The sequence below is a fragment of the Pan paniscus genome, chromosome 17 (genome assembly GCF_029289425.2).
Source record: "Pan paniscus chromosome 17, NHGRI_mPanPan1-v2.0_pri, whole genome shotgun sequence".
In the NCBI taxonomy this organism is placed as follows: Eukaryota; Metazoa; Chordata; class Mammalia; order Primates; family Hominidae; genus Pan; species Pan paniscus.
This window is the reverse complement of record NC_073266.2, coordinates 86,380,656-86,398,568: the sequence shown is the minus strand read 5'-3', so window position 1 is coordinate 86,398,568 and position 17,913 is coordinate 86,380,656. Positions and strand designations below refer to the sequence as shown.

The 17,913-nt window shown below is 33.5% G+C and overlaps 1 protein-coding gene across 10 annotated transcripts in view; it reads right to left on the bottom strand.

Annotated features, from left to right (window-relative positions):
* Nucleotides 1-17,913, bottom strand: part of CCDC102B (coiled-coil domain containing 102B) — a 368,750-nt gene that overhangs the window by 234,306 nt on the left and 116,531 nt on the right. For all 10 annotated transcript variants that reach the window (XM_055102590.2, XM_055102591.2, XM_008952665.5 and 7 more), the window contains 3 exons: nucleotides 17,150-17,770; nucleotides 15,594-15,814; nucleotides 8,056-8,164 (listed from right to left, as the gene is read on the bottom strand). In XM_055102590.2, coding sequence (XP_054958565.1) covers nucleotides 8,056-8,164; nucleotides 15,594-15,814; nucleotides 17,150-17,755 — 936 coding nt within the window. In that variant the 5' untranslated portion in view covers nucleotides 17,756-17,770. The remainder of the gene's footprint in view (nucleotides 1-8,055; nucleotides 8,165-15,593; nucleotides 15,815-17,149; nucleotides 17,771-17,913) is intronic.

Here is a 17,913-nt window from a genome sequence, read left to right as displayed (position 1 = left end):
GGCACGGTGGCTCACGCCTGTAATCCCTGCACTTTGGGAGGCTGAGGCGGGCGGGTCACCTGAGGTCGGGAGTTCCAGACCAGCCTAACTAACATGGAGAATCCCCACCTCTACTAAAAATACAAAATTAGTCGGGCGTGGTGGTGGGCGCCTGTAATCCCAGCTACTCGGGAGGCTGAGGCAGGAAAATCACTTGAACCCGGGAGACGGAGGTTGAAGTGAGCAGAGATCGCGCCACTGGACTCCAGCCTGGGCAACAAGAGCGGAACTCCGTCTCAAAAATAAAAAGAAAACAAACAAGAAAAATTATTATGCTAACATAAAGATACCTGATATTTGTTTGGTTTTATTTTCTTTTTTGAACGGAACCATTTTTGATTCTACAAAGGGGAAGAAGTACAATTCCTCCTCTGCACAGGTGGGTTCACAGTGAAGCTAAAAATGTCTCAGGGCACCTCTCTTGTCTAGTTCTCTAACAGGACCTTGACAGAAGTCCTGGCAGAATGTAAATATGATCACACGTGTGCCGAAGTGCAAACACACACTTTATTATAAGTGTGTGTGTGTGCTTATAGCACAATGTGTGCACTGGGTCACAGCACTACAAAGAAGAGGGCCGCCTAATGGAGTCTTGGGGTTAACCTAAAGGAATGCAGAGGACCATATATAAAGGTTTCATTGAGTCAGATTTTTTTTTTTTTTTTTTTTTTTACAATTTGGGGATAAAGAAAAACTCGGAATAAAAGTAAATATTTGAAATGAGAAAACAATTCGCAAATTTTGGAAAGCTCACAAATACCATTAAAAAATCACAGAAAACATAATAAAAATCTAGAAAACATAATAAAAGTTCTAGTAATAATTTAAAAATAACTAATACTTTTTCCTAGCTTTTTGGCTTTATATACTCTAATCAACTTTTAGTATGAGAGTGATATAGTAATATCATTTTTCATAGATAGCATTTAGTCTTTTTTCCAGACTTTTTCCAAAAGTTGATCATTTTTTGACAATGAAATTGAGAGAAGTAAGCTCACAATTTAACACAAAGGTCTATTTCTTATTTGGAATATTCACTCTTTGAAGTTTCTATCCCACAAATGTAGCTATTCTTAAAAAAGTATATTTTATGTAATTTTCATTTAAATGTATGGTGCATTATCAAGTACATTTCAGAAATGGGAGAACTTTCATATTGACTACATATACATAAGAAAAAAATATAAAATATATTTCACTATCTACAAACTGTATGTAGTCTCAGCTCAACTTCAACTTGGCAAGATCACAAATATTTCCTTCATGTCAATCAGAGAAGGAAGTAAGAATATTGGGTGAAAAGTCAGAGTGGAAACAGACAGAGATATTAACAAGTGTGTTTCAATTATCTTATGAAAATTGCACAAAAACACATGTGATCATATTTACATCCTGCTAGGACTTCTGTCATAGTCCTGCTAGAGGCCTGGGTAAGAAAGGGGCCCTGAAACTCAAACTTTTTTAGCTTCACTGTGAACCTACCTCTACAGAGGAGGAATTGCACTTCTTCTCCTTTGTATAATCAAAAATCGTTTCGTTCAAAAACAAAATTAAAAATAAATCAACCAAATATCAAGTATTGTTATAAGCACAATATCTTTTCTACAATACATATAAAAATATTTTAAGTCAACCTAATAATCAATATAAACAGTAAGTTAAATAAAGTGTATACTTCCATATCCATGAGTTTTGCATCCATGGATTCAATCAATCTAATATCAGAAATATTCAGAAAAAAAAAATTCTATGAGTTCTGAAAAGCAAAATTTGAATTTGCCAGGTGCCAAAGTGCTATGTTGACTCCACATGAATGAAATGGTGTGTAGGAATTATAAGTAATCTAGAAATGGTGTATTAGGAATTATAAGTAATGTAGATATGATGTAAGTATATGAGAGGCTGTGCATAGGTTATATGAAAACACTATGCCATTTTATGTCAGGGACTTGAACATCTGTGGATTTTGGTATCTGCAGAAGATCCTGGAAACAATCCCCCACAGATACCAAGGGATGACTGTTTCGTTTCAAATTTGAAATTACAAACTAGAAGCACACATAGCTGTTTCACTGCTAATAATAAACCTAGTAAAAGAAGAAAAAAAATGAGTGGGAAGAAGCTGGCATTGCAGCAAGAACACTTAGGTCAAGTTGTGGCTCTTTCAGTAAGATTGGTGCATACAATCAATACCTTTGATGTCTGTACATAGTGGGGGAGAGGGAAGTGGCCACACCTTCCGGGAGAAGAAAAGAAGGCAGGCGACCTGGTCCAATCTCCTTTTCAACACGAAGAATGGTCTTCTAGGTAAAATGACTAATGCTGTTTAATAAGAGGAGGGTCTTTAAGGAATTGTCTTAATTGAATGTCCCTATAAAGACTTCTGATAAGAAAAAATAAAACAGAAGCTTTGGATTTATGAACATTAGTCTCTGGAAACTATCCCATCATCTGAAATAAAAAATAAAGATATTTCATAGAACGAATGCTCCCCACGGTGTAAAACATTGCCACTGTGTGAGGTAATTACCTGTGTAACTCACTTAGAGACTTCACTCCTTATATATTTTTAGTCTACTTTTATCATTATCCTCAAACTATTAACTGTCTAGACTAATTAAATATGAGCTGTTTTCTTTTGATTGTGTTTTAAATTTTAAAATGATGTTGCTTAACTTAACCTCTCTTTTTCTTCATGTTACTACAAGTAGATTCTGAAAAGCCTACATTTATTTCATAATTCTTATAATAGTCTTAAAGTTAAGTAAGTCATCTCAGTGTTCTGAGAGGTACCTGACAATGCCTATAAATTATCCTCTAGTAGTTTAATTAATTCCAATTTATGTAATTCAGTGCTTATATGATTCTTAATTATGTTTGTTTAAAAGGTCTTGAAGGTACTTATATCAGCAAAGTGGTATCCCACATGCTTCATTTTTATATTCATTTGCAGAATTCTACTATGGTGTTTTATCTGCCTCACTCTTTGGCCTGATAAGCTAATTTATGTCATGCAAAGAACAAACTGAACAGATTTTCATAATGGATAAGACTTCATCCCAGTACCCTGGAAAATCTAAAATCCTTAGGGATGGAGGGCAGTAGACTCATTTACTAATAAAAGACAAGTCCAGGAAGTCAACTACTCACCTTACACTATATCATAGCCTCTGTTTAGAAAGGTAAGCATTTATAGCTATTAAGAAAAGTGTTAGTACAGTGCTTCATTCATTTAATACTCATCACAAATATTAAGCATATTTATTCATCACTGAGTACGGAGAGGTGAATAAGCAGACATGATCTATATCCTCATGAAGCTGACAGTTCAATGGGGAAGGCAACAGTAAACAAATATAAAAATAACCACACAGTTTGATAAAGTCTTTTAAAATATTACGTGTTGCTTTGAAAAAAAATAGGAAAGGAAACATACTTTGGACAGAGACTGTTTTTTTAATGAAGTGATGTATAAACTGAGGTTAATCGAAAGGTGTGGCTGGTGTAGGAGGGGAAAGAGGTCTGAGGTGTATGATATTTTCAACAAGGAAAACAGCATGGACCCAGCCATTGAGCAGGAAGAAGTTTGGTTCCTTTGATTAAATGAATGAAAGCCACTGTAGCTAGAGGTAAGCGTGGGCAGGGGGAAATGACAAAGAAAGGACAAAAGAGGTGTTGCAGAAGTGAAACCACGTAGGCCATGATGAATGGTACAAGGAGAAAACCTTCTCCACTCAAAACATCCATCCCTGTGGATGGTCACCTGCTCTCATAACACTCTTCAGACTCCAAGTATCTTTCCCTTCAACCACCTAGAAGGAAGAGGGAATTGGCTGGTTGATGAGTTTAAAAGACGAACCTCATCACAGGTAGCTTGAATCCTTCCTCTCTCCCAATTTCTTTGGGAAGTATATATCTTGAGAAACACTCATTCTGCAGTCTTTCTCAAGGACATAGGACAGAGTGAAAGAGTTCCATGGGGGGGAAAAAAAACCCTTCCACTTCCCAGCTCTCCCGATGTAAGCCAAACTCTCAATGTGAGAGATTTGGATTAGAAGGCCCACTTTCCCTTAAATATAAGCCAAAGTCCTCAAAATATATTTATCAACACTAATGAAAGCATATCTTAATTAATGCACTTATTAATAAGATATGATATTAGTAAGTATGCCTATACGATGTAACATATTGACTCTTGCTGCAGAAACTAGTTAGATGCTTGCCAAATCAATTTTCTTTTTCTTTTGGGTTATACAGCTTAAATGCATTGCTCAACATGCCTTGCAATTAGGTATTGCTATACAAATGAGTACTCATCTGTGAATTATAAGTGGAAATAATGTACGCTACTCCCAAGCCTGGCCCATATAAATTCTCCTTACATAATACTCCTTTCTCTCTTTTTTCTAATCTCTGATCAGATGGCCTAGTGTCCAGCTAAGTGAACCTCTGAGAACATGAAGGACAGCAGAGTCGCTGGATAGATGGAGAAGGCTGCCCTCCAAACACAGGTAGGGCTATATGTGAGTCAACAGTAATCACCTATTGGGTATTACTTACTGGAATTCAGGGTATTGCTTGTTACAGCAGTTAGGGTAGGAAAGCGTGCTGTCAGTGGGCATCCACTGAACCATCAGCCTGTGATGGTTTAGGCAGGTGAATGTGGACTTCCTTGGACTGCTGAATTACTTGGAAGGCAGCTATCCACTGAGTAACAGATAATTCACTGAAGTGTTTCAAACAATGGGCTAATACAATCCGACGTAATGTCTTAGAAATATCATGCTGCTTGGTGGTGTAAAATGAATTTAAATAGGTCAACAGTGGTGGTAAATAGACCTGGAAGGAAAAGGCAAGGAGATGATAATGGCCCTGTCCAGGGAAGTAGCAGGGATGGAAAGAATGATGTCAGATGCAGTTTGGAGGCAGAGTTGATAAGATACATTAATATTTATAGTCACTTCTATGGAATATTTTTTTTTTCTTTTTACTTATTTTGTCCTGTATGTTTTATTTATTTATTTTAATGTGACAGGAGATATGGAATAATTTTTTAAGCCACAGGAATAGCAATAAGAGGCAATGTTTCAAAATTAGCAGTGAGCTCAGAACTGCGCTAATATTCCACCATACACCTATTTCTAATAACCATCTTCAAGGTCCTTGCCTTGATGTATGCAGAATAGCTCCCATATGCCATATGTTTGAAAAAGATAAGGTGTGAGTATAGACTGTTAGCTACATACCACTAGTAATTCTAATTTTCTATTTTCTCCCAAATCAGAAAGGTATTTTGAGGTGTTTAAAATAAGGCTTCAGTGTAAGCCATAAAGGGGCCCAACAATGCCTGTGTCTCTGTAAGTATTTATAAATATTTATGAAAGAATATTATAAATTATAAGCTACTAGGCACATTGTTATGATCACAAAAAGATGACTTATTAAGAAAATATATTAGAACATTCCAAGCAAATGCTCACAATGTTCAAAGAAAATTAAAAGTTACTTTAAAAAATTTTTTACCTTGAGACTAATTTTTTAAATGTTAGCAAGTATTCTCACATGTGGCAAAGAATCTCTTCCATTATGGAAAGAATCAGAGTCACTGACTGTTAAAATGAGGTACCAGAATTATGAGTAATCAATGTTACTTACATGAATGTTTGATCCTCTAGACCATGAAATTTCATAAATGACCCTTTCCACACACTCAGAATTCATAATTTAATTCTGAATCAATATAGACAGACTTGCAAAGGAAAAGCTGAATAAGTATTAAATTCAGCATGGAAACAGCATTTTGGATATAATTACCTCTACTATGCATTGTCTTGGTTGTATTTTAAACACTTAGATTTTACAATTAAATTCTTATCTTTTCTCTTCTCTATATGTGTCAGTAATTGAAGAATGATTTCCCTCTAAAAGCACACCAGACTTTCAAATGCATTTTTACAATTCTAGGTCTATTAAGCACATCTGTTTCCAACTTTAACAATTGCTAATCTTTCCATCAGCAGTTCTTAGACAGACATGTATTTGCTTTTAACATTTTAGGCATCTACAACAGAAATTACACTTGTATTCAAACATTCATAGAGATGATGAGCTATGATAAATGCAAAGGTCATTATCAGAATTGTTGAGGAAAAAGGGAGTAAGAAAGAATAATTTACATGAAATTTTAAAGAATGAATCATGACACACCTTCTGATTGTCAATCAACTGTATGGAGACTTTGAATATTTTACTCTTATACTTGTGCTACAATACTATTTCTAAATATAGCCTAAAATTCTTGTCTGTTATAACCCATTATAAGAAATGATTAAACAAAGAAAATATAAATAATTAAACTCATTCTAAGTAGTATTGTTTGTTTAGTTTTTAAACATTTTTTAAAATTTCACCTTATTTTATAAAAATAATTTAAACATATGTATATAACACATTTATTCAAAAAAACATAAGAACATCAGAAATGTATGTTAGGAATGAAAAGACATATTTTTAAAAAATTTCCATATAAATAATTCAAACAATGTTTCATCTTTATATTTATAAATTTTCAATGTCTACAAAATTTTACATTCACTGCATTCATTATTCAACTTTGTAGTTCATTTAACTGAAATATGCACTCAAAAGACACATTTTTCCCAATTTTGAGGTTTCTCCTGTTCTGAAACCCTATCAGCATTTTATCTACCAAAAGCATCATATATGTATTAATACATATTTCTGAATGGTCATCAGATCCACCTTACACTGTATAATGTCATACTTTTATTTTTTCTCTCACTTACTTTGCTACCAAAAATCATATTTGAATATAAAACATTAAACATTTTCAAATACACATATTGCTTTTTAAACCAACTCAAAAACTTGACTTTTTCAGTATATTTGCTACATAAATGTTACTCCAATAAAGGCTTATGAAACTAAGAGGAAGATTATCAAGTCTGTGCTGCACACTAGTGGCAAGAGGTAGTAAATGCATTCTTTTTTTTTACTTAAATTTTACACTAATTGCATCTTAAATATTAGCTTTTTCAGTCAAAATTCGAACCCATTATATTATAGAGCACATAAACACACATTCTAAACATAATGTGTTTTTGTGTCATGAACTATTTTTCCAGTATACATCAATGTATTGTGAACGTCATACCCAGAGAGAGGTTCCTGTGCATAGAAATACTATGGATCCGTATATCCATGTATATGTTTGTGCACAGACGTATACATGTGCATACCTTATACTTATATTGCACACACACCCACTAAATGTTAACTCATGTAAAAATAGTCATTATTTTGCCCATTATTTTTCTTTTCTTTACTCATTATTCTTTCCCACACACTTATGTAATACCATGCTTTAATACACATAACATGTAAAATATTACTCAAATAATAAATGGTAATAAATCATCGAAATGGGAAATGTTCATGATGGCATTTTATTGATGAAAATGCAAAAGAAAAGTACCCTGGCAAGTGGCTGATCCCAAATAACTACAATGTCGATATGAAAAGAACCTCAATATGCCTGAGATAAACTGATATTATCAGGCTGCTTCATGAAAGAATAAGATAAAGTCATTTATGATAGATGGTGTGCTATCAGAGGATATCTTTAACCATCCCCTCTAATGTGCCTAGAATGGGTATTAATTGTGTCATGTAGCTCATCATTAACCACTTAACGATCAATATGTATATCAAAACATCATTTTTATATCTTAAATATATAGAATAAGATTTTTGAAAATAAATAATGACCAATATAAAACTGCCACAAATGTGTAAATAAAAACAAGATGTCATATAGTCTGAATTTGACTAAGCCCACTATTGACAAGTGATTTCAAATATTACTCTTATAGAGGAAATTCCAATTTTTAACCTCCCTTCCTCTTGTCTGTTGTGCCTTTCTGCCCACATGCTTACATATCCAAAGAAAGAAAAAGCTAGGCTTCATTTCTTCCTTTAAATCATATTCCCCCATACCTCTTTCACATGTTTTGGCTTTGATTCTTTCAGTTCTTCATACTTCCACTTCCACAGAGACAAAGCCGACTCCAGTCTCTCTATTTCTTTTTCCAAAGCTGTGCGCATTCTAAATAATTTAAGAATTAAAAGAAAAAAAGTCGGCTTCAATTTTAAAATACTTTCAAGGATGCATTCAATTTTATAGCCATTTTCCTAATTTTTGATATTTGTAACTGATCATCTTAATGAGAGAAAACATTTTGCAACTCATTAAAAATTATAAATATTGAATAAAAGTATTTTAGTTTATTATTCTGACAATTAACTTTACAGTAGATTACATATATTTAATTTGGCTTTGCCAGTATTGACATTCTGCTTGCTTTCTTCTGTGTATTTCATGCTTGCCTCTCAATTCCTCTCACTCATAATATTCTCTTACATAGGAGGATATATATGTTTCTAATTTTAACATGGAATTCTATCCATCTTCATATTGTGGCTATTATGTGAATGAAAAAAAATCATTTGAAATGACCCAGAATTCCAACAAGCCACCTAACAACCTTAAAAAATAGTCATTTACTGGGGATCTAAAAATAATTTTAAATATTTCAAATTTGATTGTAATAAAGAAATTTCACTGGGATCCTTATTTAAATTATTCTAAATGACTGAAATTAATTTCTCTATTTGTAGAACTAGCAACAGAACTAGGATAAAAATTTAGTCCTTTAATACACCAACCACTGGATTTTTGTTTGTTTGTTTTGCCCACAATGTCTGTTAGAGTCATTGATAATTGTTTTATTTCTGGTTGTAATGAACATATATTGACCTTTGAAGCTGGCCTGTTCTTATCTGTAAGGTAGATTTGATTACTATTCAAAAATACTCATTGATATTCCTCCATTTCCACGGACAGAGTTGTTTTCCTCATTCCTCAATTCTAGGATTTGACCATGAGATATTAGCAGAGATGACAGAAACAAAAATTTGAAAACAACTTATATGTTTGAGCTCCAGGTAAATACACTTTGATTGTTACATGACACTGAGATTTTGTGATTGTTAGTTACATACTTACTGTATTCATAATTAACTAATATATGGATCTATTTCAGTGATATTAAATGTCACTAGAAAGATCTTAGAAACATATTCACAGAGCTAGAAAATGCATGCAGAATCAATATTGAATGTCATTTACATATTTATAAGAAAAATGATTCTTCCTGGTAACAATACTATGATAATTCAAAGTAGTGTTAGGCTGTAAATACATTAGTTTAATTCAATCAAATGGAGAAGCAGCCTATTAAAAAGTTATATAATTATATTTACATAAATCAAGCCACAAAATTGAAAGAGGATATAAAAGAATTAGTTAGAGCTTAGCCTAACCTCAAAAGACACAGGTTGCAAAAAAATGGTGCAAAGCACCACTTATAGGACTCTGATCCGGAATCCCTTATTAACATAGCAAATATATTAAACAAAATTAACAAACAAAGAGACTCAACTTGAAAGTTTAGGTCTTATGAACACTGATATGAATGTTTATAATCCAGATTAACCACAGCGGTCACAATTTCAGATAGAAAAGTAAACCTAGCCAGCTGAGGACACCCAAGTTGCTTATAATGATATAATTTTTGTTTTAGTACTTGTGTTTGAGATGATGAGAGGAAAATAATTAAATAGAGAAATAATAAACAAATCAGTAAGTATTAGTATTTTGTGTTAGATTTAGAAAGTATATGTACAAATCATCATATGGTGAAATATATTGCATATCTAACATTTGAGCGCATTTTAAGTTTTGGGTGATAAAATAGAATATTTAAAAGATACTGAGTATTGACTTAGACCTGTGAATTTACATCGGAAATTATAATAAAATTGTACTAAGTTTGTAACTTCATTGGAATGTTTAAGATAAGAATCACCATATTTATAATTTTAATTTTTTAGATTTTCTTGTGTAGTTGTCTTGTCAGTAACTGAAAAACTGAAAAAGCAAATGGCATATGTTAAATTAATAAAATATTTTTATAAAAGATTTTAATTAACTGCATTTGTGTAATGAAGCGTATATTTATGTTCCTCCTTAAAATTAATTTTGAGAATTATTTTATTTATAATAGAATGGAAACATACTTGAAAAATACCTAGAGTTAAAATCATACATGTTGAGAAATCAAATGTCTGCTTTTGATATTATACTTTAATGAATCAAATGATAAGTTAGAAACTCAAAATAAATTCAAATTCAAAAATTTTCAAAGAAAGTAATAGTTACCTCCTTAAATATACATCATAAAGAAAATATCTGATATGTATTTGTTTCCTAAAAGAAAAGTATGCATTTTTATTATGTAAAAGGTTACAATTTGGTTAGGGGAGTGAGAAAACAAGCAATTCATTAAAAATTATTTAATGACAATGGGATACTTAAATTTTTTTTAGTATTTAGATAGCCCCACATAAACTTTTGTGTCTCTGCCAGCATTAAGGACATTGTATGTCTAAATTTATGCAGCAGAGGGCACTCTATAAATCCTTAATTTTCTAGCCTAATCATTTTATTCTGTGTTTCAGAGAGATTTTCAAAATTGATGAATAATATAGTTCAATTTATAATTGAGATGTATATTATTGTCAGAGTATTTGAGCTACAAGAAGGCAAAGGAAAACACCTAATATTTACTCTAAATTGTTGCATAGTTTATGTACACATTCTTCATGAGAACGTAATTAAAAAGACAAAGCTCAGCAAAAATGTCGTATCTTTAATATGATGATATAAAGTTTAAAAAATAATATTGCTGAAGTATATAAAATTTGTAGAATCTAAAATAGAAAATGTGAACCAAAATTATTTTTATGAAAAGATGTGATTTTATTTCTATGCATTTTTGATACTTTGTTTACTGTCACAATTCCACAATAATTGGAAATAAAATTTAAATTTCTAGACAAGAATATTACTCAAATATTTCTCATAGATGAAAGGTCCTAAAAATTAATATCTAGGAATAAATATTGATCATTGTTGAACTGTGTGAAATTTCACTGGAAAAAAATTGAATCATGATTTTCTGAAAAGGTGTATTAATACAAAAATTTTCTTACCAAATCAAATGATTATCTTGTAATAACATGCAGATATTCATTTTTATAACAGTTCAAAATTTAGAGATAGTATTAAACTGTTAACAATACAAGTTTTTACAAATATACTTTAAGCAACATATATGTCATTTTGCAACTGCACTTCCTACTATTCATAATTACATCTTTCAGCACTGGGTGTTAGCACTCGGCTGTTGCAAACAGCCAAGCCATATACAGTTAATTTAATTAGAAAAGATAAGTGTTTAAAGAATATTGTTAAGCTCAGATCTCCAGGAGAATTATAGAACAAGGCTTGCAGATGAAGCAGACAGGGACCAAGACCCACTCTCATGCCATAAAACTGGTCCCATGAAGACCCCACTGCCTGTAACCTCCTCTGTCTGTTGCCTCTACACTCTCCTGGTAATATGTGTCTGGCAAGCAAATGTATTCAAATTAGCAAATTTGAGCGGAAATTGATATTATAGCTCAAAATATTTCTGGGGAATACATGCAGCCAGGAACACTGATGAGAAAGCCATCAAAATCTTCCTGTAAGCACACTATTTCGGCCACCATTAAGGTAGAGACATCACAGCGGGACCTCAAGATCACCAATACGGGACAGTGAGTGGTGTCGCCAACCACCAGAGGCCACCGCTGCCTCTGGAAACAAGTTGTCTTTATTGCTGCTGCTTCTCGCTCAGGTATGGATTCTAGATGCTGTCTACTGCCTTGGGGTATTGGCTTGGCTTAAAAGTCTAGGTGGCCACCTCTGATGCACTATTCCTAAGTCAAGTGTCTGTACCCTCATTGCAAAGGAAACCCTGGTAGAGACTTACTGGCATTTTTATAATCTATGCACAGGTGTAGACTCTGTTTCATTTGGCAGTGAATTGCCAAAACACAAAATAGACACTGGAGAGTCAAAAAATGGTAAAGGTTTATTGAATATTCCATGAGTGACAGTTAATAAAGAAACAAAATAAGCTTGACTTTCAAATATTTACAAATATTACATTAAATAGTATTAACCAGATTTGCATGTCAATGTATTCATTGAGGAATATATATATATACTTTATATATATAATTTCTTAAATACGTAAAGTAGAAATCTGTGTCTTTCATACATATATAAAAAATAATATCCTTTGTAGCATTTTTAATTTGCTGAAACTTCTAACCTGGATTTTAAATCTCATTAAGAAAAAAACTGAACATTTAATGAAGCATGCTACTTTTCTTATATAGAAAATAAATTAAGAAGATAAAATGGGCTGGGCGCAGTGGCTCACGCCTGTAATCCCAGCACTTTGGGAAGCCAAGGCGGTTAGATCACTTGAGGCCAGGAGTTCGAGACCAGCCTGGGCAATATGGCAAAACCCCGTCTCTACTAAAAATAAAAATAAATAAAAAATAAAAAATTAGCCAGGCGTGGTGGCACAGCCTGTAATTCCAGCTACTCGGGAGGCTGAGGCGGGAGGATGGCTTGAGCCCAGGGGCTGAGGTTGCAGTGAGCTGAGATTGCACCACTGCACTTCAGCCTGGGTAACAGAGCGAGACTGTCTCAAAAAGAAAAGAAAAGAAAAGAAAAAAGAAAAGAAAAGAAAAGAAAAAAAGATAAAATGATAAAATGGAAAGGGAGGACTGAAGCTCAGCTTAAAGGACACAGAACAAACATTTTACAAGTGATAAAGGAGGTCTCTGCAGTGAAATTTGAAAACTGATTCTGAAGTTTGGGACAGTTCAAATTATTTTATCTCAGTCTCTGTCACTTGAGATTTGGTATTGCCAAACCTCAGCTTCCCAAATGTTTAGGTACACATAGGCCTATAAGAGGATCAGCTTTCCTGGCCTTACTCCAAATTTTCTACCTGGGAAGTCTTTATGAAAGTCAACAGAAATATACAAATTCTCAGTATATGAGAAACTTTTATACACTGGATAATTATTCATAAAACTGAACAGTACTCAGAGTGCAAAGAAAACTATAAAGTTTCATCTATTTGATGAGGAGGTTCTAGTCAAGGACAATGGAAAAAAATGAGTCCCTGAGTTTTCTGAGTTGATTTCTGTGCACTAGTCAAGAAGAGAATTTTCCCACTAGATGGGAATGCAGAAAAAAATACATTCACATCTCAATTGAAGCCACCTACTCACTGATATTCCAGGAAGAAGAATTTAAAAGATTAGATGGATTTATAAGTAATAGCATATCCTATATTCTTGGAAAATGTTCTCTTGTGATAGAAAAAAAGACTGATTGCCTCATGAGGATTGCATGCAAATGTTGATTCATGGACACAGGAACCATGACTCATCACGTCCGTGGGATTGTTTCTTAAAAGAGGAGAGTAGGAAGACAAAGCCATGGAAAGCCTCCTTTTTCCTCTTATTCTTTGGCCTGTCTATGGATTATAGACTGAAGTCACTGAGAACTGCAGAATGTACTTACTCTGAGAATTGTTCATTTATTCCAAGAAAGTAAAAAGTATATATTGTGTATATGTATATGGATAAGCGTGTTAAGACAGAACATGCATATCTTTAAAACTGACACCTTAGAATAGAAGTTTACATCTAGAAAAACACAGCTCTGCATTACTCCTATTAGACTGCATTGGGGAGGTAATATCATATATGGGCTGGAGAGAAGTCTATAATTACCAAAAAGTTAAATGCTTCAAGAAGTAAAACCACGGAGATTAGAATGTGACTGAAATGTATAGGGCTAGATAAAATTGTCACTATGTGTACGAGCCTAAAAATTAAATTCATTTTTATTCTTTTTTCTACTAATGTTGGTTGCCTCTATTAGGAATTTACACTTGGTAGAGTAATAAATATTTATTCTGTACATAGATACTTGTATGATCACAATCTACTAATCTAGTGAAATACAGATGAAGAATCTGAAAAAGGGAATTGGTGGCACTAGTAAATTTCAGAGGGACTAATGAGAAACCTCTGGCAGAAAATAAGTGGTAAAGAACTTACTGTATTTGTGAATGGCTAGCATGTATATTTATCCCTATTTCAGTCCATTCAAACCAGGAAAATTAAAACTGTTATATAATATATACTTATATAATACATTGTGTGTATATATGCATACATATCCTTCTTGCTTTTCTGGTTCTGCCTATTAAGATTTTTATAACTAAGAGATAAAAAATAATTATTTTTAGATTTTGGAACCATATTTATATATTAGATATTCCACATTGTGCTAATAAAATTGTAAGCTGATTGCATAGAAACGAAAATCCATATTGAACATTTCATATTACTATTCTCTTTCCCAGATATTATTTGTTCTTGATCTTTATGAGAATTCACTGAGAAAGGCTATGACAGACTGTATTTTGCAAAGATCGTTGCCACAATGACTGCATCCCACACACCCTTATTATAAAATTGTTTTCACACTCCTTCCATTGAAAGTGCCTCTCTCTCTTTAATCTGAGTCAGACTTTGAGATTCTCACCACCGATAAGTGGGTCTGACGTGATGCTATGTGACTTTTGAGGCAGAATCATTCAAATGGTGTTTTCTTCTCTCTGTGTTCTTAAGATGTTCACTTGCAACCTAGCCCCAATGTTGTGAGGAAGCCAAGCACCCCCTTAAATAGCCCCAGTGCAGGTGTCCCAACTGAGGCATAGATGAAAACCGAGATGGACTGCCAGATATGAGTGAAAGAGGCTGCAGCCCCCAGCCTTCCACGCATTGCCAGCCTTTGAGCCCTTGCAACTGAAGGCACAAGTGAGAGATACAATGTCCATGCCAAGCCATGCTCGCGATTCTTGAACAGAAGACAGGGTGGTTGCTGTTGATATGTTTTAATGATAATTACTTGGAAAAGTTTGTTTCAAGATAATAGATAACTGGAACATAACAGCACTACAGCTATTTTCACAAAGGGGCAACAGCCAACATCACATAGCTAGAAGACATCAGACCAAAGATGAATATCCAGGCCAATTAAGCACAAGCCTGATGCCCTTAATGGTCCATGTATAAGACTACTTTTTCTGTAATAAATATCTCACAAAATTGTGATTTTTCCACTATTAATATTAACATATTTATTCATTTTTACTGACCAAGTCCAAGATGCTGTCAAACTTAAATAATACACTGGATATTTTAACCTTGTACATTAAGAATTCATATACAATTAAAGTGAATCTACCAGAGAAGATAAAAACATAGTCATGATAAAAGTCAACTTAAAAGAATGGAAAACACTAACAAGTTATAAACTACATTTTGAAATTCAACATATGAATATATATCAAACTAATTTCTTTAAATCCTAAAACTTAATGACTAAACATGGATAAAATACATTATCAAATGACCAATCTATCTGTATTAACAATTTTAAGTGATTTGAAACTTAGACTTGGTTAAGGGAGACAATGATTAGCACTTACTCTCTTTCCTTCCATAAGATTTTTTGGAATTCATCCAAATGCACCTGCAAAGCTGAAATTTCAGTTACTTCATTTTCCAAAGGCAGATTTATTGCTTTCAGTCTCAGCCCAGTTTTCGTTTCACCATTTCCAGAACCACCATTGTTGAATAAATCAACACCATCTAGATTGGGCTTCATCTCCTCACTTAATTTTAGAGAATCAATAACCACACCTTGTTCCTGAAGACAAAACAAAACAAAACATATTTAAACCTCTTGGAGAAAAATCATGATGACAAAACATTTTCATAAAGAAATAAATGTTATGATACCACAACCAATTCATATTTTTATTTCATTATCATTCCCTGAAAGTGTTGTGTGGCCACACTTACTTGCATTCTTCTTTGAGCTTGTTTTTTTCTATGTTCTACTTTCTCATAAAAAAAATACATTTCTCAAAAGTTCTGCTTTAACTCTGTTTGTTCTCTTTTTCTAATCGCAGCTAAAAATAACCCTGCACAAACTTGAACAGCTGTAAATAATTTTTAATGAGTTGATGAATTCCTCTTTCAAGTTTCTTTTGTCATAAGACACTTACAGTTTCAAAGCAATTATTTTTTAACATTTTTGAAAGACAAGATAGAATTTTCAGGAAGCTGTTGAATATTTTAAAAAGCTTGCTTATTGCTTCATTTTAGTTCTCCTTATTGCTTTAATTCATGTGTCACATCTAAATAGAATTTAATGGGGCGCTTTAATAAACATGGACATCAGTACTAGAGCAACAACTGCACGACACTCTTAGAGCGTAACTCAAAAACTTCACAGGACTCATGCTATTGGTATTTGCCTATAATTTAAATTTGCCCTGGTTTATAAGTTTGAAACGAAAGACAATTTCAAATAAAATCTCAATGAATAGTCAAGTTCAAGTAAAATCTCGATGATACTTCACTTTTATTTTATTTTTTAAGTAGTATGTGGATTCCAGGTTACCTAGGATGATTCATTCCTTAATTCTCTCAAGAATGAGCATTGCAATCATCTATACTATAATATTTTGACAAGCAATAAAATAAGATGTGTTGTTCACGGAAAGTATTGAAGTCAGACGAAGGATACATATACATATCTTTCTTGTTAGGTCTCCTAACCCCCAGTACCTCAGAATGTGACTGTTGGTGGAGACAGGGCCTTTACGGAGGTGATTTAGTTAAATTAGGGTCATTAGGGTGGGCCTAATGATGGTGTCCTTACAAGAAGACCTTAAGACAGAGACATGTGTACAGAGAAAAGACCATGTGAAGACACAGGGAGAAAACGGCTTTCTATAAGCCAAGGAGAGAGGCCTCAGAAGAAAGCAACCCTGCTAGCATGTTGATCTTGTACTTCCAGCTTCTACAATTGTAAGAAAATGAATTTCTGTTGCTTAAACCACTGTGATTATGGTACTTTGTTATGGTAGCCCTGGCAGGCTAGTATAATCACCATTGCATTTGTCACTTCCTTCTTCCTCCCCATCACTATATATGACCTTCAGAAATTCACATCATCTCTGGATTTTTTTCTTACCTTATTATTTGTGTCCTCCTTTGTAGAAAATTGTCTTTTTACCAAATACTCTCTGATAGACTCATGCATTTGTGAACTCAATTGAAATTGGTCTGTATGTTCACAGGATTCTTCTACGAAGCCAGGAAGCTTCAGATCCTGGGTAACTTTAGCTTCTAATGCCTCCTTCTGAGGTGGCAAACTCTGTTTCTTTTTCAGTGTACTCAATTCTTTCATCGCCATCTCTAGTTTTATTCTGAGTTGTCTTCCTTCCTCCCTGGCACTGTTCCTTTCAGCTCGAACTTTACTCCATTTTTCTCTCCAGTTGGCAGTGCAGTCCGACCACCACCGCATGGTCTTTTCCATCTGAGCAGCTCTGGCCTTGACTTCTTCAAGCTCCCGCAAGCGAAGTTCTTCACAAATATCCCATTCGTTGGTGTTATATGAGTGAGCACAGAAATTGTGAGCAGCATGAGATTGTAGCCCATGAAGTGGGAAGCAGGTATTACAGGTATCCCTGGGGGGTGAGGCAGGTGCCACCATGTCGCCGCGTGACTTAATTGATGATTGTTGCATCTGGAAGATCTGTGTTTCCTCAATTAATCGATGTATGGAATCTAAATTCATATTTATTTTTAAGACCTGAGAAAAGATAGAGACCATAATTTCACACTGAAATTTCCCTTGTAAATACAGGAACAAGACCTACACTTTTTTTTTTTTTTTTTTTGAAAATTGATGAAAACAATGCTTTTTTTTTTTTTTTTGACAGAGTCTTGCTCTGT